At 39.1% G+C, this 26,442-nt stretch overlaps 1 protein-coding gene across 1 annotated transcript in view; it reads left to right on the plus strand.

Moving 5' to 3' along the window:
* Positions 1-18,995, plus strand: part of ABCD3 (ATP binding cassette subfamily D member 3) — a 61,579-nt gene extending 42,584 nt beyond the window's left edge. The window contains exons 16-23 of the mRNA XM_070746515.1: positions 2,376-2,439; positions 4,352-4,429; positions 4,521-4,586; positions 4,671-4,760; positions 5,272-5,391; positions 8,227-8,331; positions 13,908-13,964; positions 15,918-18,995. Coding sequence (XP_070602616.1) covers positions 2,376-2,439; positions 4,352-4,429; positions 4,521-4,586; positions 4,671-4,760; positions 5,272-5,391; positions 8,227-8,331; positions 13,908-13,964; positions 15,918-15,995 — 658 coding nt within the window. The 3' untranslated portion in view covers positions 15,996-18,995. The remainder of the gene's footprint in view (positions 1-2,375; positions 2,440-4,351; positions 4,430-4,520; positions 4,587-4,670; positions 4,761-5,271; positions 5,392-8,226; positions 8,332-13,907; positions 13,965-15,917) is intronic.
* Positions 18,996-26,442: the final 7,447 nt, after the last annotated feature.

Here is a 26,442-nt window from a genome sequence, read left to right on the forward strand (position 1 = left end):
AGATATCCAGCTTAAACACATTTTTGCTGTAATACATAACTAAATATAGAGAGATTGCAGAGCTAACCTAACAGTGAGTAGCCATCAACAGTGAGTAGCTTAAATAAAGAGAAACAGAGAGGGTGACTCAGAGAAATAAGCTATGAACTCTAACTCCCTCTTGGCTGCAATCTGCAACACCTGCAGCCAATATATTGCCAACCCAATAGTTATGGACAGTGTCCTAACAAGTATCATCACATTTCACCGTTCCGAGTCTTCCGAGAGGGGCGGCATACAAATCTAATAAATAATAATAAAAATAATAATTTCCACCTTTAGTTCTTTTTTATGTACAAGTAATCCTTGAGGTATGATGGTAATTGGAACTAAAATTTCCAGCAATAAACAATGCAATTATAAAGCTTGATATCATGTGACTTCATTGCTTAATGTTAGCAATCCTGGCAATTCCAATTGCAAATGTGAATCGAATCCCACTCATCATTAGCTGAACACCCAGCATCCTAATGCAGATGTTTTGATGGCAAGCAGCCCAGGAATTGTACAGCCTAGGGCTATGATGGCTAACCTATGGCACGGGTGCCACAGGTGGTACGTGGAGCCATATCTGCTGGCACGCGAGCCATTGCCCTAGCTCAGCTCCAACATACATATGTTTGCTGGCCAGCTGATTTTTGGCTCGCACAGAGGCTTTGGGATGGCGTTTTTGGCTTCCAGAGAGCCTCCAGAGGGATGGGGGAGGACATTTTTATCCTCCCACAGCTCCAAGGAAGCCTTTGGAGCCTGTGGAGGGTGAAACATGAGCCTACTTGACCCACCAGAAGTTGGCAAATAGGCCATTTCCGGCCTCCAGAGGGCTTCCGGGGAGTGGGGGAAGTTGTTTTTGCGCTCCCCAGGCATTGAATTATCGGTGTGGGAACTTGCGCATGCTGATAGCGCACACGCACGCTCTTTCGGCACCCAAGGAAAAAAAGGTTCGCCATCACTGGCCTAGGGGCTGCTTGCCAGATTGCAACTCAGGAACTGCGTGGCTTGCCACAGCTCTGGATCTGCAAGGAGTCCTGAGCCCTAGCACAAAGCTGCATTTGCCCCAGGAAGCTACAACCATCACAATGGAAAATCCCAACCATTTCAAGAACTTGCAACTGCCCCAACACCAGCTCCCCTTGTTGCTCTGCCCTTTGAAGCCCCGCCATCCTGCATTCCATTGCCCCAGCTAAATTTTACTGTCTTCTTGTTCCCACTACTGACAAGGTATAATGGGGTATATGGGAAAGAGCTTAGAAGACAGGGCAAACAGAGGCTGCCTAGGGAACAATGACAGCATTATCCACATCTGCATAATTAGAGGCTTAGAAGGAACCCTTCCTAAATTCTGGCATGGATGGGAAAGACGGGTGGTAGAAATTGAAGCACCCTTATGACTGTAAGTGCAGATGGGCTGCCAAAGTGCCTGAATTTTGATTCCTTGACTTCAGGAGTGCCGCAACAGCCGTAGCTTCAGGAACAGGGTGTATCATTCACCTGTAACTTCAAACAGTCCCTGAACAAATGGTTGCAACTTGAGGGATACCCGTATCATTTTTGAAAAGAAATATTTAATCCAATTTATTTATTTTATTTAATCCAATTTATTTGTTTTATTTAATCCAATTTATTTATTTTATTTAATCCAATTTATTTATTTTATTTAATCCAATTTATTCATTTTATTTAATCAAATTTATTCATTTTATTTAATCAAATTTATTCATTTTATTTAATCAAATTTATTCATTTTATGTAATCAAATTTATTCATTTTATTTAATCAAATTTATTCATTTTTAATCAAATTTATTCATTTTATTTAATCAAATTTATTCATTTTATTTAATCAAATTTATTCATTTTATTTAATCAAATTTATTCATTTTATTTAATCAAATTTATTCATTTTATTTAATCAAATTTATTCATTTTATTTAATCAAATTTATTCATTTTATTTAATCAAATTTATTCATTTTATTTAATCAAATTTATTCATTTTATTTAATCAAATTTATAGGCGCCTAGAAATATTTGTAGCACCTACAAATATTAAAAAAGAGGGACGGAGGTTAATGCTTGTGGAACATAACCATATTTATATTTTCCACTTTGTAAATTTTCATATATTTTCCTGTTTTGAAATTTTTAAAGCCGACATTTTGTTATTTGCTTATTTTCTGGCACAGCTATGTTACAAGCACCTTGAAAATGTTACCTTCTTGTTTAACAATAATTCACTAGTAAATTTAGTAGACAGTTTACTGATTAGTTTATTAATTGTCCCTTTGTGTAGTGGTAATATCTTTAAGAATTAATGGTGGAGTGTCTATTTTTCTTAAAGATTCGATCACGTTCCATTGGCCACACCAAATGGCGATGTGCTGATTAAAGATCTCAACTTTGAGGTACCTTGCAACATTCACAATTTTATTTTGAAATAATGCGCTGAATAAGAATAAAGATCTGTTTTGTTTCTCTTCCCATCCCAAAGTATTGTCTTTGGAAGATTATTTCAGAACAAAGTGATCTCCGTTAGTGAGCAAGATTGCCTTGAAAGTGAAAAACTACCCAAAATTAGTGGAGGTATTTTGGTCAGGGACATCTACCCAATTTTAAGCAATGTCTCCTTCTCAGTATAGGGCCCTTCCATAGACAATAAAAATGTTTTATAAATTTGGGGAGAAATGCCCAGAAGCAGAAAAAGGAAAGATATTTATAAAAGAAAATTTAAGAGGGGAGCTAACCCAGGTAGGCTGTAAGTAGTTTCTCATTTTCTGTATACATAACGCTACATAATTGCAGGAACCTCTTAATATTTTTTCAAAAATTATTTATTGTTTGTCAAACATGTACAACACAACAAGTATAGGTATGAACATAAACAAGAACAAAGGACATAAATACAGATAAACAGGGACAGTAAGACAGGGACAGTAGGCACACTGGTGCGCTTATGCACACCCCTTTATGGACCTCTTAAGAATGGGGTGAGGGCCACAGTAGACAGTTTGAGAATAAATCTGTGAGGGTTTGGGGAGACCATTCCAGGCATTGACCACTCTGTTGCCGAAGTTGTATTTTCTACAATCGAGTTTGAAGCAATTTACTTTGAGTTTGTATTGATTATTTGCCCCTGTATCATTGTTGTCATGCTGCATACAGGGAAACCAGGAGAAATTTAACGAACAGATTTCTATTCTCCATGGAGCTAGGAATTTGAAACAATACATTAACCAGTCTGGAATTTTTTCCCTCCATTAAGTAGTTATAATATGCACCAAAAGATCCATTCCATAACATTTTTGTGTAGCTCCATGATTGCCTTACAAGGGTTTTAGTACAGCCTGTTTTGTCCTGTCCAGATACTTATAGCTACCAGACAAGAAAAAGGACCTTCACAGTTGACGGAGCCCAGTTTATTCATTTGGGTGGCAACATAAAACTTTGTGTCACTGCAAGTCATTTCAGGACTTCTCTCAATGGCTTATATAAATGTTAAAGAGCGGGGCAGGGGTGAGTGGTGGAGAGAGGACCAATCTCTGTGGCATTCCACTATTAAATAGCCAGAGGAATACCATATTTTTCAGTACCATATTTTTCAGAGAATAGGATGCACCAGATATAAGAGGCACCTTAGTTTTTGGGGAGGAAAATTGGGGAAAAAATACCTGCCTACAAGGTATTCATTTGGCTAGCATCTTTAGTCTTGTCAGCTTCAGCACATTATTTTATCCCCTGGTTAGGGCTTAAAAAAATCTTATTCAGAGCAAGTAGCAATGAAAAAAGCCTGCAAAGACTTAGAGCTGGATAAAAACTTATTTGGAGAGAGTTACAATGAAATAGCCTAAAAGCCAGGAAGAGCCAGGAAGATCATTAGCATCTTGTTAGGGCTGGAAAAAACATTCTTCTGAGCTATTAGCAATGAAAAAAGCCTGCAAGCCAGTAAGAGTCGAGAAGACCTGTAGGGCTGATAAAAAAAGCTTCCAAAAAGCTACATTCAGAATATAAGAAGCACCCAAATTTTCATCCACTTGGGGGGGGGGGGAGTGCTGCTTATACTCTGAAATATATAGTAAGTGAACTGAAAATTTTCATATAGGTTTTTAACTTCCTTCTATCAAATTGTATAAACACTCCAAGATTTGGATACTTTTGAGTGCTCGTGTTTAAAAGGAATATCTAGAAAATATTTGCCAAATCAAATATATGTTCCCAAGTTAATGAAGCGAATCTCATGCATTATGAAGGTAATCCATATATTGTAGCTTTTGGTGTTTGAGAAACTTTAAATATATTCTGTCTTGATTTATATTCCAGGTGCAATCTGGTGCAAATGTTCTTATTTGTGGGCCAAATGGATGTGGAAAAAGTTCTCTCTTCCGTGTTCTTGGTGAAGTAAGTAGAGGCTAAAGTAAACTTGATTTTAAGGACAAAACAAAAATGATGTTACATTTCTGTTCTAATAAATTGTGTTTTCTTATTGCAGTTGTGGCCTTTGTTTGGCGGCTGTTTAACTAAACCCGAGAGGGGGAAGTTGTTTTATGTTCCCCAGGTAAATCAGACTTTTGGGACTGTTGACATTTCTTCTCTCTGACAAATGTCCCAATTTTCTAATCCCTTATCATTTTAATTTCAGAGACCATATATGACACTTGGGACATTGAGAGACCAAGTAATTTATCCAGACACTTTAGAAGATCAAAAAAGAAAAGGCATTTCTGACCAGGTGAAATGCATTATTATTTCTACAATTTGTTTATTTGACCCTCCCCTTTGTTATCTTTACAAATAATTCAAGGCACCTAACATATTCAACAAACTTTCTTCCTCCTACTTTCCCCTCAACAATAACCCTGTGAGGTATGTTGGGCTGAGAGAGAGTGATTGACCCAAAATAATATTAATTGAACCTGAAATCTGTGCTGATACTTCTCTAAGTTAATTACTAGGCTCTATAGCAATGCCGTTGTGAATTTTTGTCTTGAATCATACATAGTTCTGATGAAAGAAAGCACTTGTCTATTTTAACAGAAGGGAAGGTCAGCAAATCAGGACCTCCTTCAGGGCAACTGCCCCTTAAAGTACATAATCTAGCTCAGTTAATATTGTTGCTTGGTACAATTATCTGACAAAAATGAGTGATATGGAGGGTGTGGATTAAATACATTTAACAGGGAGATAATAGCAAACGTATCTGCAGGCTGTTAAGCACTATTTGTTTACTGTTTTGGTTGCAGGTGTTAAAGGAATATTTAAATAATGTCCAGCTGGGTCAGATCTTGGAACGTGAAGGAGGCTGGGATAGCGTTCAAGACTGGATGGATGTTCTCAGTGGAGGAGAGAAACAGAGAATGGCGGTAGGTTGTCTTCACGGTGGCCCTTGACTCTGTGTGCATTTTCCAGCATTTGTTTTGATTGACATGTTGACATAAATTCAGTAGTAAAACGGTGGTCTAATACCGCTATTATTAATGGCATTTATAGACCGCCAAATCCCTAGGTTCCAACAAACATCAACTACTAGTGTAACCAGGGCTGTCTCCACTTCTAAGTGTAGAGTCCTTCAATAATTCATTTCTTATAGGATGCTCCATGGTTGATGCCATTGTTATTGAACAGTGGTTTCAATAAACGTCCCCAAAAAGGGGAGGTTGAAGATTGGGCAATAGTCATCCAATACTTTTGAATCCAGAAAGAACTATTTGAGGAGGTGTATCTCAGCCTCTCTCAAGGCTGCCATTAGCATCTAATCCTTGGGTGAGGCATTGATAATCTCCTAGGTCAAGATATAGAAATTCCCTCTTCTTTAGCTGCCCAAAGGAGCTAGGAAGGGCAAAGATTAAAACTATACCAAATGTTTGAGGAGATATTAGCATCCTATCCACTTCACTGGAGATTGCAAGCCAGAAGTAATTGAAGTGAAATGATGCCCCAGTCTTCGTCCTGGACCTATCGTAGGTAGTTCTAGAGGTACTACCACAACTGAGCCCAAAAGCACAACAAAGCATGTTCTTTTTGCACCAACCCAGGAAGCTCCAACTGCCCAAGGAGCTACTGATTTAGTTCTACAGAGGAATTATTGAGTCTATAAATGTCTGGTTTGGTTCTGCAACCCAATAAGGCAGACACAGACTTCAGAGGATAATCAGAACAGCAGAAAAAACAATTGCTACCAACTTGCAACACTATCAAACTATTTCCTAAGTCTGCACTACTATTAATCTTCTCATTGTTCCCATCACCCATGTCCTCTCACTAAGATCTTGGAACATGAAGGACTATATGGCTGTAACTTTGTTGCTTGTATACTTACAATTTATATTGATTGGTTCCTAATATGATTTGATTGCTTATTTGTACCCTATGATAATCATTAAGTGTTGTACCTTATGATTCTTGATGAACTTTTATTTTATGTACACTGAGAGCATATGCACCAAAGACAAATTCCTTGTCACACTTGGCCAATAAAATTCTATTCTATTCTATTCTATGCTATTGCTGTTGCCAAGCGAGACATTTGTTACGTGAGTTTCTCCCTATTTCAAGACCTTTCTTCCTACATTTATTAAGTGAATCACTGCAGTCATTAAGTTAGTAACACACTTCTTAAATAAATCTGCTTCCTCATTGACTTTTCTTGTCGGAAGGTTGTAAAAGGGGATCACATGACCCTGAGACACTGCAATGGTCATAAATTGTCAAGCATCTGAATTTTGATCACATGACTATGGGGATGCTGCAATGGTCATAACTGTGAAAAACAGTCATAAGTCCCTTTTTTTCAGTATCATTGTAAAATTGAACACACTAAGCGAACTGTTGTAAGTCGAGGACCACCTGTACCTGTTGGTTAATAATTTAATATGGTATTACATAGGAACAAAATTTGTTACAGTGTCTGCTTTTGACAATAAGCTTTTTATTAAAAAAAAGAAAGTAGGTCACTATTTGCAGTTTGGAATCTGCTCAATTCCAGTTCAGAATATTTCTTCTTCTAATCTAGAATTAAGTCAGACTGGCAGCAGTTCTCAGTCATACACAAGTCTCCCATTAATTGCTACTTTTAAGAGGGTTAGAAATTTGGTAAAATATTTTGAGATAATTCTGTATGATGGCAATAGAATGAAATTTTTGCATCTGTTTCAAGGGAAAAATGAGAACCACGTGCCACATATAAAAAGTTTTTTGTTTTTATTTTCATGTTTACTAAAGGTCCCCAACCTTTTGGACCATGAAATTCATAATTTTAAATCCGGCGGGCCACTAATATGATCTGTCTTGGTGGGTGTGGCTAGGTGGTCATGTGACTGGTGGGCATGACTAACTTGACATCACTCACATCGAGGGGCACTTCACCGGCCTCTACTTGCCCCTCCCCTCCCAGCCACTTCTCACCCTGCCTGCCTGGACTCCTTAGGACCCCAGCAGGAAGCAGTTGTTGGAGCTTAGCAGCCACCACAAGTGTTGGCAAAATGGGTGGCTCAGTTCAAATTGGATCTGACCAAGAAGCAAGCTCAGCAGTAGCACCTCACTGAGGACAAGCATAGGCTTTCCAAGCAGAAGGAAGATCTGCAGGAGTGCGAGGCCAGGTACCAACACCTGGAGGCTCAGCAGGTTGAGATGGTCAGCCAGTTCCAGGCCATGATACAGTCCCACTGGAACAAGGTCCTCTGGCTCTTCACCACCAGCAGCACTTCCCTCCTGCACCAGGAGGCCGAAGCAGACCCCAGGTCATAATTTCTGTCCCCTTCTGACCCACACAAAAAGACTCCAAAGTTGGAGACTCTGTAGCAACACAAGCATTCATTTCATATATCCACCCCAAGTCCTGTAGTTTGAGTTTTATTGCACTGAATCCATCCTCTGATTCAGGGCAATATAAAAAAAATGCAAAATTTTCTGCGGACCACCAAAAATTTCTTGCAGACCTCCAGTGGTCCATGGACCACCAGATGGTGACCATTGTAACTAAAGGACTGTGTACAAATAATGTGACTCTATGGAGAATATGAGTGTGGTGGAACTAATGGACATTTGTGTAGTACTGTTGTATTTTGAACATCTTTCCCATCATAAAATGAGGCTTATCTTTTATGATTAAATGCAAAATATTGTAATAAAAAAAAAATATTGTTCTTCGTATGTATGGATTTTATGGCAATCCTTTATTGTTTCTTTTTTCATTGCAGATGGCAAGATTGTTCTATCATAAACCCCAGTTTGCCATTCTGGATGAATGTACGAGTGCCGTTAGTGTTGATGTGGAGGGATACATCTACAGCCACTGTCGGAAAGTATGTCTTTCTGTGGTTAATCTTGCATCGCTAGCTTAAGGATCTAACTTTAAAGCTGCTGTATATTAAAAAGAAAAGAAAGGAGTATGACTATATTACCATTGTAACTTTAGGTCTACAGACCCTAACATAATAACTTGAAAATGTGTTAAAGAAGATGAGTCTACGGAGAGGGGCGGCATACAAATCTAATAAAATAGATAGATAGATAGATAGATAGATAGATAGATAGATAGATAGATAAATAATAAAATAAAATAAAATAAAATAAAATAAATAATAAAATAAATAAAATAAAATAAAATAATAAAATAAAATAAAAAATCAGAGAGAGAAATCATATGAAGAGTAACAACGAAATTGAACTGTGCGGAGATGAATAGACTAACAATGATAATTAAATAAAAGAAGGGTTCAGAATATTATTGTCAGGCCCAAAGTCATTATGAGAAGCCAAAGGTTGGCCTGGCACAGTTTGGTAGTGATAGAGGAACGGGGTGAAGTGAGAGAGAGAGAGAGAGAGATATGCCACCACACATTCCTTTCTGCAGATGCCATAGTAACGAACACAGGAAGGAATCAGGAATCCTGCATAGGATTGGTCCTCGTGATTGCACTTGTGGATGTGGGGATGTGATATGGGATTTTGACCTGGATGTAATCTAAGGCAGTGTTTCCCAACCTTGGCAACTTGAAGATATTTGGACTTCAACTCCCAGAATTCCCCAGCCAGCATTCGCTGGCTGGGGAATTCTGGGAGTTGAAGTCCAAATATCTTCAAGTTGCCAAGGTTGGGAAACACTGATCTAAGGAACTCAGAGTTGGAATGATTCAAGTCGAATCCAGACATGGCTGTTAATAAATCGTACCCTGCGAGAACTACAGGCGAGGAAGTGATTTATTTCTCAGATGCTATTTGGTTCGCTGACAATTATATTATTTAGGGAAATTTTTATGATTGGAAGAAAGATAAATATGGATAGAAGATAATGGGAAGAAAGTGGAAAGTTAAAGATGTTAGATCCAGGTGACAAAATTATGTAGTTAAGGAGGCAGCATTATAATAGTATAAAAAATGTACCTAGAATGAATGAAGTATGTATAGAGGTATTGACATACAGTAGAAAAGACATAAGATTAATAGTTGTGCCATAGCTTAAGAGAAGATGAGAGAGAGATGAGTCACTTGTCTGTTAACCACAAAGTAGATTAAAAATGAATATACTCAGGGAAGGAGTCTATTTCTATGCCGCCCTGAGTTGCTGTGAGAAGGACGGCATAGAAATCAAATCAAATCAAATAAATAAATAAATAAATAAGGAATAAGAGGGAGTGAGAGGATGTAGAGGAGAGAAAAGGAAGAGTGTAGGTAGGAGAAAAGAAGGAGGTTAGAAGGAAGGAAGAGGAGAGAAGGGGAAGAGAGGAGAGGAGAAGTTCAGGTGGAGAATGAGAAAGCTGGAGGAAGGGGAAGAGAGAAGTAGGAAGGAGGGAGCGAAAGAGAAAGAAGGTAGAGAAAAGGGAGGAAGAGAGAGGAGAGTAACATGATGTGGTATGGGAAAACAGACAGGCAACTGATAGCCGCCCCGAGTCTTCGGAGAGGGGCGGCATACAAATCTAAATAAACTAAACTAGATGTAAGATTATTATGTTTGTTTATTGCTTATTGGATAATAATATATAATGTATGATAAACTACGGCCCGCGGGCCGGATGCGGCCCGCCGAGGCGATTTATCCGGCCCGCAGGGAGCACACGAGATTTTATCAATAGATATAATAAGCTCCCGAATCTCCTGTCCATTCACCGCGGGCTGCTGCTGAGCAAGGAGGCGGTGCAGAGGCAAGGGGTGGGGAGGAAAGCGGGCCTGCAATTGGCCCCTTGCAGGCCCGCTTTTCTCCCCGCCCCTTGCCTCTGCACCGTCTCCTCCTCACCTCATCCTCCGCGGTGAATGGAGGGGAGATTCAGGAACCCCCCTGAATTTGCCCGAACGGAGGCGGCGGCGGCTTCAAGGGACCAACAGCTGGTCCTTCTCAGCGCTGCGTTGCTGCAGCCTCCAAGCTCCGCCGGGCACTGTTACCTCAGCTGTGCTGAGAGAGAAAGAGAGAGCGGAGGGCGGCTTGCCGGTCCACGCCCCCCTGGATGAGCGGCCCCGCATGGCCCCAGCACCGGACTTCGCCGTCGCCTCTGCCCCCGTCCGGCTCTCCAGCAAAGAGTCCACCCCTTTGCCCACCACAGCGCCTGGCCCCAGGCCACTGCCACCTCCTCCTCCTGGTAGTGCGCCCAACCTCTTCGTGCAGGAACGGGTGGTGGAGTGGAAGTGGTTGGACTTATCTACACGCGCGCCTGCTGATTTGGAAGAGGGGAAAGAAAAAAAATCTGCGCCTCCAAAGAGAGTAGGGCGGGGGGAGAAAGAAAAAAAAGAGCTCCAACTTGGCGGAAGGCAGGAGGGGAGAACCGAGCGTGCTGCAGCAAGTTTGCTTGGCGAATAGGCGGCTACTCCTTTCTGGGGCTTTTTTTTCTCCCGCTCCACCACCCCTTTCCGAATGTTGTTTGCCGCTTAGGAGTGACCCTGTTGTGGATGTGACACGGATGAGGGGAAAAGCCGTAAGCGCGAATTAGCAAAACCAGTTCAACCTCTTCTTCGCCTCCTTACGGACTACTGAAGAAAAAAGAAGCTTCGTTGGGATTTTGGCTCTCCACAGAGACTTTTCAAATGTGCTTTTCCGGGCAGCCGGGCTTTTCCCCTCATCTGCGCCGCATCCAAAACAAGCCCGAGAGAGGGTCACTCCTAAGCGGCAAACGACATTCAGACGGGGGTGGTGGAGGGGGAGAAAAAAAAAGCCCCAGAAAGCCAAGCAAACTTGCCGCAGCACACTCGGTTCTCCTGTCCTGCCTTCCGCCAAGTTGGAGCTCTTTTTTTCTTTCTTTCCCCCCCCTCCCCTCTTTGGAGGCGCAGATTTTTTTCCCCCTCTTCCCAATCAGCAGGCACGCATGTAGATAAGTCCAACCACTTCCACCCCACCACCCGTTCCTGCAGGAAGAGGTCGGGCGCGCTACCCGGAGGCGGAGGAGGAGGCGGAGGCAGCGTGGGGCTGGGCGCTGGGCACCGTAGAGGGCGAAGGGGTGGACGTGACTGCTGCCTCTTAGCTGGAGAGCAGCCCCGCATGGCCCCAGCACCGGACTTTGCCGTCGCCTCTGCCCCGGTCCGGCTCTCCAGCAAAGAATCCAAAGGGGCGGAGGCGACAGTGAAGTCCGGTACTCTCCGCTCTCGCTCTCTCTCTCTCTCAGTGCAGCTTAGAAGTAACAATGCCCAAGGACAGCAGCGGAATTTGGAGGCTGCAGCAATGCAGCACCAAGAAGGACTGTATGTTGGTCCTTTGAAACCGCTGCCGCCTCTGTTCAGGTGAATTCAGGGGGTTAGCTGGAGAGCCGGACGGGGGTGGAGGCGGGGGTGGAGGCGACGGCGAAGTCCAGTGCTGGGGCCATGCAGCGCTGCTCATCCAGGGGGCCGTGGACTGGCAAGCCGCCCTTCGCTCTCTCTTTCTCTCTCTGTTGCCAGCGTGGTGTATGAGAGAGAGAGAAAAAAAGGAGGGGAGAGAGAAAGAAAGATAGAAAGTGAGAGAGAAAGAGAAAGAGGGAGAGATAGAAATAGTGAGAAAGAAAGAGGGAGAGATAGAAATAGAGTGAGAGAGAAAGAGGGAGAGGGAGGGTGAAAGAGAGAGAGAGAAAGGAAGAGGGAGAGATACAAAGAGGGGGAGAGAGAGGGAGAGAGGGAGAGATAGAAATAGAGAAAGAAAGAGGGAGAGATAGAGAGGGAGAGAGAAAGAGGGAGAGATAGAAATAGAGTGAGAGAGAAAGAAAGAGGGAGAGGGAGGGAGAGAGGGAAAGGGAGAGATAGAAATAGAGGGAGAGAAAGCAAGAGAAAGAGGGTGAAAGAGGGAGAGAGAAAGGAAGATACAAAGAGGGAGAGAGAAAGAGTGAGTGAAAGAGACAGAAAGAAAGAGAAGAGAGAGAGAAAGAGGGAGAGATAGAGAGGAAGAGAGAAAGGGGGATAGATGGAAAGAGAGAGAGAGAGAGAAAGAGAAAAATGAGAAAATTATGGAGAGAAAACGAGGGAGAGGAAAATGAAACAAATGAGAGAGAAAAGAGAGGGAAGAGAGAAGTAGAGAGGAAGGAGGGAGGGAGGGAAGGAAGGAAGGAGAAATGGAGGGAGTTTCTTGATTTAAGTTTAAATTTACTTGTTCATAAAAATGTATAAATTACTTTATTACTTAATTACTTCTTATTTTAAATATTGTATTTGTTCCCATTTTGTTTTTTACTTTAAATAAGATATGTGCAGTGTGCATAGGGATTTGTTCATAGGGGTTTTTTAATAGTCCGGCCCTCCAACAGTCTGAGGGACAGTAAACTGGCCCCCTGTGTAAAAAGTTTGGGGACCCCTGCCATATGTATTGATGTTTATGTGCAGTGTGTAAAAAAAATTTAAAAAAACATTTGCAAAAAAGGTTTTGCAAAAAGGAAAAAAAAGGGCAGTTGTTGTTAGTTGCAAAGTCGTGTCTGACCCATTGCAACCCCATGGACAACATTCCTCCAGGCCTTCTTGCCCTCTACCATCCATTTAAGCATATGCCAACTGTTTCAGTGACTCCATCCAGCCACCTCATTCTTTTGCCCTAGATCTTAGGCTCTTCTCCAGTGAGTCCTTCCTTCTCATTTGGTGGCCAAAGTATTTGAGTTTCATTTTCAGGATCTGGCCATCTAAAGAGCAGTCAGGTTTGATCTCTAGGACTGACCGGTTTGATCCGACTCGCAGAGGTCTTCTCCAGCACCATAGTTCAAAGGCCTCAATTCTTTGGAGCTCAGCCTTTCTTGTGGTCCAAATTTCACAGCCATACATTGCAACTGGGAAAACCATAGTCTTGACTACGTATATGCACTTTCGTTGGCAGAGTAATGTATCTGCTTTTTAGTATGCTGTCTAGACTTGTCATAGCTTTCCTCCCCAGGGGCAAGCATCTTTTAGTTTCTGCAGCAATCTTGGAGCACAGGAAAATAAAATCTGTCACTACCTCCATTTCTTCCCCATCTATTGCCAGGAATTGAGAGCGTTTATGTATCTTTTTATCTCTCTAGGATTTACTTTTGGTAAAGGTTACATAGGAGTTATAGCCTGATTTTTAATCCAAGGGAAGAATGGGAGAACAGGGTTAGGAGAAGGGAATGAATTCTTATGTTTCCCATGTAGATGCCCTGTTTCAAATCACCCAACTCAAAAGCTGCTGTTATGTATTGCAGGGAAAATGTACAAGTATCACAATGCAACTATTAGTAACAAAAGGAAATTATGCAGCACAATATTAAACTGAGCCAAAAGTGTCATTCCAGCACTATAATCCTGTTCTAAATGTTCCCTCTTCCAATAGCTGCTTTTAGAAAATGGAATACTTTGGAAAATTTGATTATTTTTTTCTCTAGATCATATATGGGTTGGCTTTTTTTATTGTTTCATGTGACTCTGATTCAGATAGATATCTAGCTTATTATAACCCTTAAACTGTTTTTTGGCATTTCAGGTTGGCATCACTCTCTTCACTGTTTCTCACAGAAAATCACTTTGGAAGCACCATGATGTAAGGCTTATTTTATTTTATTGCTTTTTTACCCCAATGCATAAAATCCATTCTACATTATTTAAGGGAATAAGACCAGCTTGGTATGTTATTTCCATATAGGTTGAAAACAATAATGTACATAGGAGCTCTTACTATCTGAATTAAGGGGCAGAATCAAACAGAAGACTTACTCTTTAAAAATTCTGGTCTCAAAGCATAAAGAATTAGCTTGAAGGCATTATAAGATTTTTAATAAGTACAGGAAGTTCCCAGGTCACAAATCTTCCACTTACAAGCCACTTCTAGATTACTAACTTAACAACTACAATGATTCATTTAGGTCACGAAATGGAGCAAAATTCACTTCACTAATAGAATAGAATAGAATAGAATAGAATTTTTATTGGCCAAGTGTGATTGGACACACAAGGAATTTGTCTTGGTGCATGTGCTCTCAGCCTACATAAAATAAAATATACATTTGTCAATAATCATGTGGTACAACACTTAATGATTGTCATAGGGGTCAAATAAGCAATGAAGAAGCAATATTTTTGGCTCAGTTGTGGTTGTACATTGAGATGTGTATATACCCAAGATACAGAGTCAACCTTCATGTTATCAACAAATTGGGAATTGAGTTTAAAGAGAAGTTAAATCCAGGGAGCAGAACTACCAAAGAACCAGTAAAATCGGATGGTTTGGCAGCAAAATCAGCAGGAGCGAAAAATTATCCCTATCATTGAGCAGCTATCTTGGGGGAAGTCTGTTCGGAAACTGAATTATTTTGTAAATGAAATTTACATACTATATATCACTTAATTTTACATATTTTATTATAATATGTATTTTGGTAATAATTTACATTGGCCTGAACATTCACTGTTTTTGCCTGTCTTATAAGAGCCAATAAAGTTAGCATGCTTCAGATCTCATCTTTTAAAACAATATCATCATCTTATGGGGTCCAGTAGACATATAGTTTTCCTTGTCTCTACACCTGCCTTTTGAAACTGTTTCCTTTTGAGGTCTGTTTGATCCTGATTTTACACTCCTTAGGAGAACCTTAAAGTACTGACTGTATCATGCTGGGACATAGCATGAATCCTAATTTTAAACTCTGTTTAGTTCCTGTGGGTTTATTCCTCGGTCCCTTTTCCCCCTCAGTGTGACTCTTTTTTATGATTTTTAAAATACTATGTATTCTTTTTAACTCTGTGTGAGCTGCCTGGTTTCATTGGCGAGTGGGCAGCCTTAGAAATTGACATTGTAAGGAAATCAATGGAAAAATTAGCTAAATATTTTTCTCTTATTTTTGAGCATTAAGAGCCAGAGGTTTGCTCAGATTCTGTTATATTTTAATTCTAAATTTCAAAGTTCAGAATCATAACCATATTGTCACTGAAACTTCCTTTCAAAAGCATATCTATATATTAGTATAGAATAATGGAAGAATAAAACCATTCTAAACCATTACAATAAAACCAATTTTATACTCTCTGAATCATGTCCATTTAACTCAAGGATAATTAAAGGAGATGGTTGCTTTTTCTTTATTAATACTGCACATTGTGATTGCTCATAAATATAATTAAAACGTTGTTAACAGTTAATTAAGAGAGGTGACTTCTGTCATTAGTTTATTGTAACTAAGTTTTTTTTTAAATATAAGTCATTTATTTAATACCCTTTGTCTTTAATGACTATTTGAAGAATACAGGATTATCATTTAGCAATTTGTGAGTTTCAATAATAAAAAGCATTGAATTCATTTTTGAAGGAAAAGTCTTAGGCCACTGGTTGAATTATCATGCCCTGCAGATGGTGATCAAATGTCCACATTTTATAGAGCTCTTTTTCCCAAGGGCAATGTCTGAATAGGAATTCCTCTAAATGATCCTTATCTAAACAGATGCATACTTTTCACTTTTTAATATCCAAATTTTGCTGACTGTTTTCTTGTCTCCCCAGTTTTATCTTCACATGGATGGAAGAGGCAATTATGAGTTCAAGAAAATTACTGATGAAACAGTTGAGTTTGGTTCATAACCCCCATCCCCGGCCCTCAACAGCTATGACTGTTAACAATACTGGACTTGGAAAACATACATTGTGGTGTAACAAAGCTACTTGACTTACTCTTAAATTGATTACTAGGAATACAATAACAAACTGTCAGTACCTTTATTATTATTATGTAGAATATTACTAATTTGTGTTCATGTTGGTTTAATTATTAATATGCTCTAAGATTGTTCTTATTCATGTGTTGTTGTTGTTGTTTTAAATTGCCTAAATTAAATTGGGCTTAAATCACTGAAATGTTGATTCATCCTGGGATGTAAACAGTCTGAAGTCAACTAATTTGACTTCTGTTTGACCATACTTCCTCTGGGGAAGGCCCTTATTAAAATTAGATTCACTACCTCTTCTGTACCCACTATAACAGATACGAATTTCTATGTCAATATCCTAATACAGTACATCAGTTCATTTTATGTACTCTTTTCAGGATAGGATTTGTTATATTACTGTAACATAGTACATGACAATTTGCTTTTGTGTTAGCCGTGGTTATGGAGACAGTCCTTCCAGCAATATGCTGTATTGATGGGAGAAAAGACCCTTAGAATTTTTTGCAAAAAGATAAATTCCATTCAACATCCTCTGGGCATTGCTGGACACTACTCTTCAATCCTGTCTTTACATTTTTTCTTGCTCGGTGCAAATAAAAGAACAATATTCCATTTGGCCTCTATATTCCAATTTCAGAACAACAAATAAGAGGAATGAGAATGGGGAAAAAATAAAGAAGAAAGAAATAAAAATAATTCCCAAATCCTTGTCATGGAACAAAGATCATGGACATTCTCACTTATGAAGGGTCTGATCTCTTTGTAATTTGTAGAATGTAGTGTGCAAGTTCAAAATGAAATGCCATGCATATCTGCCACAAGGATTTGAATTTTTCAAACAAGGCATTTGATTACAGGGCATTTTTGTACCTACACGTTGGTCTATAATATTTGGTTTTTTTAAAAAAAGGAATGTAAACTAAGTAATGCCAGAGAAACAGCAGTTCAGAGTCACCAAGAAACAGTTCAGAATCTTTTAGAACTATTTTATAGTTATTACTTGAAGAATTGTTTGGCTTCTTGTCAATTACTTTTGTAAAACATAACATAACTGCTTAACTATAAATAAGCACTTTTAAAACAAGTATGTGATAAAACTTACATATAATGATTATAAGTTATTATCCAGATTTATTGACATAGATGGGACTGGAAGACGTGAGTTGGTTAGTCTAGCTATGTAATTAATTACCAATCTTCTAACAAATCTTTAAAATCTGTGCTGTATGACATGATTTTGTCCTTATAATATCCTTATAATGCACTTAACCTGATGGCAAGCACTACATGCAAAATAAATGTGGTTGGTGTTCTCGCATCCCCCCTTTGCTTAAAATCAGCATTTGTTCTTTATGATTAGTCAATCATTAATTATCCCTCTTTCATGGGAAATCTGAAATTTATCAAACTTCCAAATAGCTCATCAGATTTGGTATTTTTTTCCAAAAAGTCAGTTTCTAAATGCATTTTCCATGTGTGCTGTGGGTAAAATGGGTGGCGAGTTGGGTTAGGATAAATTATCTGAGAAATGCAAAAATAAATGTTAAGTAACTAGTTTAAATATTAAATAATTAGTTTCAGTTTGTTGCCATTTCATATTTAACAAAGAATTGCCTTTTTATAATTAACTTCAATTTTTTTTTCTCTCCCTAAAAGCTGATATTGGTTGTATTAGTTGATATGAATTTACAGACAATGCACCAGGACGTGTCATTATCTGGAACAAGCATTCCAAGGCAGCGAAACTATGATACCAATTTAGCATAAATCAATTGCTTGGAATGGTTGTTTCAGATTGAATGGAAATCTGACATCAGGAATAAATAAAGCTCGCGTTGGAATTTGGTTGCCACGCTTCTGGTTAAAACTTCTTTTATGATCTTTTTAAAACTTTCTTTTTCTTTTTTTTGTGCGGCTATTCTACTGAGACTAGCTTTCTCAAAAAATCCCTATTTAAAAAAAACCTGCTATTAAAATACATACATATCCTTTTACAGGAAATCTGGGCTACAAGTGGCAATAGTCAAAAATGGCATGTATGTTTTTGTTACTAACTGGAAAGTACCCTTAAACATATAGCATCTTTTGTAGAAAATCCAGAATTGCTTAATAGCAACATTTTTCATAGAGTGGGGCATAGCATTGCTTGGGAAGTAGAGCTGATTGTTTACATTTCAAGCTCCCTTCAGCCACCACAACCCTTGTCTGAATTTAGACGATTCTGGGGCATATAAGCTGTTGGGAAGAACTCCACATTCTATGAGCATAAAAACATTTCTACTTATGAATTTTACCCACGGGACACATATTTTAAAAAATGTTATCTCTCAGATGGAGCTGATTAACTTCTGTAACTATTAATCAGTGATACTGGTTGATTTACTTCAGTGCTACATGACACCCTAATGGGAAATGATGATTTTGGATCAACTTCATTAAGCTCAAGCTTCAAACATTTATTCAGTGCATCAAAAATCAACCTGCCCCATGAGAAAACTAGTATGAAGGTAAAAGTAGCCAGAGCAGTTCTCAAGGGGAGAAGAGTTGTTAAGGTTTATGCTTTTTGTCTGTAATGGTTCAAAGGTTATGCAAAATGATCTTACAAGTCAGCCACAATGGTCTTGTTATGGTCATATGTTTTGATCGATACTCTTAACGATTTATTAAACTGGAAATGTTGGTATAATGTAAACGTCAGCCAGAATGAAGCATCACCATTCTTTATACCACATTTAACCTGGTAGTATTTTGTACTGTTAGTTGATTGCAAGAGACTCTTGTTTCAATGGGAAATAATTGCAGTAATTTGTTATTTTATAGCTTGTAAAGACAATTAGAAGGAAAGGCATATGTGCGATGATTTTTCTATATAAGTGCCTCTGGATAATAAAATTGAAACATATTGAAATTGAAACCTAGTATTTTTTTTCCTTTTTAATTGGTGTCAGTGAAAAGTTTTTACAACTGTACAGTTAATTGCCAGAGTGACTCAGCTTTCAGAATTTTAGCGGCTGATCGCAGTTAAAGTGAAAAATTATTTTATCATATCAAGCCTAAATTACAAACATCGTGGAATCCAAATTTCGGTGTGTGCATGCCTGCTGATTTTCAATTTTCTAACACAGGATCCAGTCAACAGAAGATCAAGAACCTACTGTAAAATAAATAGCCCTGATTTTGTTTCAAGGCTACTTTTTAAATCTGATTTAAATTGATTGCTATTCATATTTGTTTTTGCTTCATGGTAAAACAGAGGAAGTAAGAGAAATTTTCAAACTTGTAAAATGTATATTATGTGGATGTGCATCAATCCAGCTGCCTTCTGCTAGCTGTTGTCTTTAAAGACACAATAACTAATTTCATACATTATGGTTTGTTTCATTTTATCTCCATGTTGCTTAAACCTCATTGAGGTTCAAAAGTTAAATGATTATTCTGTATAAGTTTTAAACATAGCAAATAGGAGGAGTATGGTTCAGTAAGTAATTTACAAAGGATTTTCTGATTACATCGACCTAGTTATGGTTGCCAGTAAGCAGCGTGACTAAAGTGTTAATTTGAACACCTGGCTAAGAATAATTGTTTAAAGGATTTTCTTAAGGAGCTGATATTTCATATCTTATGAGCAACAACAGCATTGTAGTCTCTGGTTGCAACATGACAAGGCTTACATAACCATTTTTCTTCTTCACACATACTTCATACACAACTACATTCCTTACACATGAAAATTCATTTCTTCTAAGTTATTATGACACATACAATGCGTATGTATGCATATAAAAAAGTATTATGTGAGGTTATACCATAATACGTGGATACATGCGTATGGTTGATGTTCTGTCGGGCTCTCTGGTAGACTTCTCTCAAAAATTCACAGGTACAAATTTCAGACACACACACGTTTGAAAATTCAAAACAATGTTCTTTATAATAAAAAGTCACTTAAACCAAGCCCTCTTTTGGTATAGCAAAGAGCACTTTGTCTCCAAACAAACTGGTAATTTGTACAAGTCCCTTATCAGTTCTGTGATACTTAGCTTGCAGCTGTGAGGCAATTCACAGTCCTTCTTCTTTCACAAAGTGAAACACACTTTGCTCTGGTTTAGTTTCAAAGCGGGGAAAAATCAGCACAAAAAGGTCAAAGTCAGTAAAGCAGTCACGAAACACAAAGATCAGATAATCCTCCACAATGGCCAAACCCACAGGCTGCTATTTATAGCAGCCTCACTAATTACCACAGCCCCACCCAACCACAGGTGGCCTCATTTTCTTTGATAATAATCTCTCAGTTGTTGTTTCCTATGCATCGCTCTCCGCATGGGTGGCTGTATCATTAACTCTTGTTCTGAATCCCAGGAGGAGCTAGATAATTGATCTCCTTCTGAGCTGTCTGCCACACTCTCCTCCTCCCTGTCACTCATGTCTTCTTGGTCAGAGGAGCCTTCATCATTAGATTCCACCGGGGGCAAAACAGGCCTGCAGCATGTGGATGTCTCCCCCACATCCACAGTCCTTGGGGCAGGAGCTGGGCCAGAGCTAACCACAACAGGTTGATATAGTCCTTTGGTTTTTTTTTAAACAGGAATAAGTAATGGAATTGTTTTATGTGAGAAATTTAATAGCATTGATGAGTTTCCTGGCACTCATCTCTGTATAGCAACGCTGTTGATTAATCTCTAACTCTCCTTTGGTCTTTTATTACCATAATGGGAGATAAAGCAGACCGCAGAGGACAGGTTTACATTAGAAATACTTGCCATTAAACTACTCAGCGGCTAAAACGTAAGTGGGGAAAAATGATCCATGTGAAATTAAATCAAAGGCAGGTTATGCAAGCAGTTTCCAAACATGAAGTACCGGTATATTTAGAATAGGAAAGGGGAATCAAAATTCTGGTGGGTCTAGAGCCCATTTTTTAATATGAAGTTTTGATTGAAGCACTTTTATACTTGCTATTAAAAGTCATTAGCGCTACATATGATTTTTTTCCTTCAAGACAACACATTCATGGCGTGCTAAAGCACTCCCTGTCTTTCATATCTGTTCCAAGATTCTGTTTATTATAATGGAGCAGTTTCCCATTCATTTTAAAAGCCTTGCTTGGCAGATTATCCACTGGAGTTGGAAAAGCCAAGCGTAAAATTCTGTTGATCCTCAGTCTCAGGGGGGGGGGAAATGAAACGGAAAAAAAATGGTTTTAGTTCTCTGTTCACTTTGGGATTTTTTAAATTGATATTTAAGGGAGATCTCAGATAGTTTTCTACTTCTCATAGACTTTTATTCATTTTAATCAAGTAATTAATAAGCTTTCAATATGACTGTGGTATGAGTGAGTAAGGCTGTATGGTTTTAAAATTTGGGTCTTTAAGATTGTTTTAAATTTTGGACTTCTGAACTGGTTTTTATATTTTATATGTTGGGAGCTGCCCTGAGTCCTTGGAGAAAGGCGGCATAAAAGTCCAATAAGTAAGTAAGTAAATAAATAAATACATCATACATACATACATACATACATACATACATACATACATACATACATACATACATACATACTTACATACAGCATCTTCTGATAGTCTTTTATCCATCAAAGGGGTTAGATATTAATGTTCTCATCAGATCATAGCTAAGTAATCAAGATTGCTCCTGGCTGAAATGAATAGGTATGATAGGAGTTGAAATCTAAACCCTGAAATTGTTCATAATTAAGTCCGGGGCTTCAGGAAGTTACCCAGAAGGCTCCGGAATGCAAAAAACCAGCACAATGGGCAAACCGGAAGTCTGTTTTTCTGAACTTCCAATTTGCCTGTTTGGCTGTTTTTTCACTATCTTAGACAGACCTGAGCAAGGGGCAACCTGCGGGCCGCATCCGGCCTGCCCGCTGTCTGTGACCGGCCCACCCGCTATTTTTGACTGGTCCGCGGAGGTCAGGGTCCGCTCCAATGTGAGGATGAAAGAGCTCACCGTGTCTGCTGGGACTTCTCCAGTTCCTGCTTTCCTGATGAATCATGAGGAAAGCAGAAACTGGAGGACTCCCAGCAGACGCGGTGAGCTCTTTCATACTCGCACTGGAGCGGACCCTGACCTCCTACCGAGAGCAGCTGAGCACAGAAACCACGCAAATACTCCAGTGCAGTGACTGTGGTGCACCATGTTGCCCTAAAGCAAACAATTAGGGGTCTGTAGAGTGGGTCTGGGTGTTTAGGTCAGGCCAGGGTCTGGGTCTTTACAGTACTGGGTAGAACTGCATTATTAATTAATTAATTAATTAATTAATTAGATTTGTATGCCACCCCTCTCCGTAGACTCATATATTTGTCCGGCCCTCTAAAACCATCCCAATTTCTCATGCAGCCCCATGGCAAAACCCCTAATCTTAGGTTTCAATGAGACTTGTGTGCATGCACGGGGATGGGGGGGGATTGTGTGCATGCACAGGGGGCATTGGGGCGCACACGTACAGGGAGGGAATGAGTGCGGGCACATGCGTGCATGCTAGCACATGCACATACACCCTTTTAGCACAGAAACAAACAAAAAAAGATTCATCATCACTGCTCTAGATACTTATGGGATTTTAGTATCTATTGAATCTAAAACATTGACCACAAAAAAAATAATCTTGGATTTCAGGAGAGGTAAGTGTAGGGTTTTGTCTGTTCAGACATAAGGGAGAGGGTTACTAATAAAATTTAAAACATTTCTCACTCAACTAGTAAGCAAGTGAAGGATTTAAAAAAAATAGTACTGGTAATTTACTGCAAGAAATGGCAATTCTACAATTCAGGTTACACATTGATGCTTTCCTTCCATCTGATTTAATGGCAGGTCAATACAGTGGTACCTCTACTTAAGAATGCCTCTACTTAAGAACTTTTCTAGATAAGAACCAGGTGTTCAAGATTTTTCCCCTCTTCTTAAGAACCATTTTCTACTTAAGAACTGAGCCTGGAAAAATTTTCCAGGAAATTTGAGAGCGGCACAAAGGCCCAGCCAGTTTCCTGCCATTCCCCCTGGGTTGCCCTATCTGGCGCAGTGTATGGGAGGAAGTCTGACTCCGGGTGTATGGGAGGCGCGTGCTCCTCCTCGCCACCTCAGAGTCCCTCTTTTTTTCTTTAAAGCCTTAAAGTTTTGGATTTTTTTGATTCACCGCACCTTCTTCCTTTGGCAGTGACTGTCCTCCTCCTTTTCTTCTTCCTCCTCCTCCCACCCAAATTCTGAGCTTTTATTTCTTTCCTAATGGGTTTGCGTGCATTATTTGCTTTTACATTGATCCCTATGGGAAAAATTGCTTCTACTTACAAACCTTTTCTACTTAAAAACCTGGCCATGGAACGAATTAAGTTCTTAAATAGAGGTACCACTGTATATGTGAACGTGGACCATTCTCTACCATAAACCCAGATTCCAACTCTCTCTATATATTTTCTCTGGCAACAGTACTTCAGTTTCTACTGCTATTAGCCATGATATCCTCTGATCTTTCCAATATGATATCCGCCATCATTTTCCAATATGCCAATTCATTCTAGGTAAACCATCTTTCTACTGTGAGTATAAAAGAACAAGTGTATATAATCCAACATCTGAAGTGGTGTAATTCAAAAAAAGGCAGAAAACCCATAATCATCTGGAACATACCATCAATGATAGCTATCCTTGTGAGAAAAACAATTCTAAAAAATAAGGGCTTCTCCCCCCCCCCCAATTTTTTTTCCATGACTGTTTTAATGGAATACAATTTTTGCTTTTTGTTGATTAAAGCTATTGATTTTCGTTGATTAAAGCTACTTTTCAACTGGAGCTTAAAAACAGGAAATGCTGGATGAACACATACTTTTAAAAATTCTGTGGAGATGTGGAAAGGAGATAATTGAGAAATTGCACAATTTGCCATTTCAACAAGGGTCTCCTTTTTAAAGCTTTCAACAGAACTAGACAACTTGCTTACGTTTTAAGGAATTTAAGGATTTTCCCCTCTTCTGTGGTTTCCAGTTTCTCCAGCAAATGAAGCAGGATAACCTTTGATAATAACCTTAGGAATGTTAATATATCCTGGTTGTTTCCATAAAAAAGTTTATATTATGTGTTCTGCCGGCGTGTTTCAACCACCCGTAATTACAGGGTAATTAGTCCAGGGAGACACACACCAAACAATAAAAGGAAAACCCAAACGTTTTTATAAACAGAAAAACAGAAACAGCTCCCTTTTTAAATGTCAAAGGGATTTTCTGATACACACAAGGCACAGGTTAAATGCAATCCAATTGCTCACCCAATAACTGGGAAATTGAGTCCAATTCTAAAGTCCAGAGAGTCCACACACAATCTTGAACAGCACAAAAACCACGATCTTGACGAAACAATGAATCAGATAAACTGCCATGAGGCTAAAACACCAGGTTGCACTTTTATCTGTAGCACTAATTACAGCAGCCCCACACCAACCACAGGTGGCCTCATTTTCTCTTGTAATAATCCTTCAGTTGTTGTCTCCTATGCATCACTCTACGCATGCGTGGATGTGTCATTAATTCTTGTTCAGAATCCAAGGATGATACAGATGATTGATCTCCTGGGCTGTCTGCCAAGCTCCCCTCTTCCCTGTCACTCACACTTCCTTGGTCAGAGGAGGCTTCGTCGGCAGATTCCATTGGGAGCAAAACAGGCCTGCGGCATGTGGATGTTTCCCCCACATCCACCTGCACATTCCTTGGGGCAGGAGCTGGGCCAGAGCTAACCACAACAATTATGGATATAATAAATCTCTTAATATTAGCCACAGAATTTGTGGGAATTCAGATAAGCACACCTCTTTTCTAAATGCACTAAAGACAAATTCCTTGTGTCCAATCACACTTGGCCAATAAAGAGTTCTAAATACAAAGATGTTTCATTTATGAAGTCTAATAATTCATATTCTAATTTTAGTTTTAGGAAATATGTTTTAATATGCATAAATATACAAAGGATTGAACTATATTTGGAAATTAATGGACACGATTCTGATGAATTACATGTATCTATAGTCCTAATGATTTCATATATATGTCACCTTTTAATGAATAGTTAATATGGTTTGATGATACCCAATTCCAATCATGTGCAAATACTGTATGTACTTCTATGTTTTGATACAATTGAGGATCAAATTAGTATTTTTTAAGCATTGTAAAAAAAAATCTAACATAAGATGGTAGAGGAATATGTACACGTAAACCATAGATAATGTTATTATTCCACCTTCATAATATAAACCAAGGTAATCGGTGCTTTATGAGTGATGCTCAAAGATAGTATCCATATAAAATCCAAATCCAATCTTTTTAAATGATTGTGATCACATATGGAATATAATTTTTTAATTGGCTAAGTGTGATTTGACACACAAGGAATTTGGGTCTATATGCTCTCAGTGTACATAAAAGAAAAGATACATTCGTCAAGAAGCATAAGGTACATCACTTAATGATGGTGGGTACAAATTTGTCTAGTACTATAAGAGGTGGAAGTATGGAAGGATTTCTCCTAAAGTATACCACCGTTTCTGCACCTTTGAGGGTGTTCAGTTCCAGATCGTTCCGGTTGTACCACATGGTTAGTTGTCCAATATCCCGTCTGTATGCGGATTCATCAGTCTCAAATGAGACCGATTATTAGTTAATCAGTTAAGACTTAAGTTATTAGTTAGGAAGTTAAAATTAGTTAGAAAGATTGATGGCAGGGGGTTTATTTCTCCTATTCATTAGCTTGTTTAAAATTCCCACTCTTTTACCTCTCGTTTCCTCCATTTGCTGTTTTGTTGTTGTTGTTGTTGTTTGTAATCTATAGCTCTGGGGAAATGGTTTCTTGCTGTGTTAGAATGTACTCTGCTTTTGTAAAGAAAGGGGTGTGTGACATCAGAGAGCTGCTCCTTAAAGAGATGTTCCTTAATTTTTAGCAGATGGTCTCGTGAATATGAAGTCCATAGCAAATTGCAGAGAATAATTTAAAAAATAAAAAAACCATTAGAGAGCATTTCACTAAGGCAACCTTCAGCAGCGCCATCTTGCATCTAGGATATAAGAGATGAATCTTCTAGATTTCACAATTCCAACAAAATCTCACGGTTGCATTCATAGGAATCCTGTTGTTAAGGTTCCAGGTAGCATCCAAGCTAAATCAGAGCTCAAGTCAAAGCACTCCTCAAAGCTCCAATTTATTGCCGGAGCCATCCTGGGACCTATGCTGGGAAACCTGAATCCCTTGTCCCCCACCCACAAACTTGTCACATTGCCCACTCAGATTGTGCCAGCATAGCCATTCCTCCTTCCGCTTCCGCCCAGGTGGGTGGGCATAGGATGGCCTTGAACCACTTG

Source organism: Erythrolamprus reginae, chromosome 3 (assembly GCF_031021105.1).
Source record: "Erythrolamprus reginae isolate rEryReg1 chromosome 3, rEryReg1.hap1, whole genome shotgun sequence".
Classification (NCBI taxonomy): Eukaryota; Metazoa; Chordata; class Lepidosauria; order Squamata; family Dipsadidae; genus Erythrolamprus; species Erythrolamprus reginae.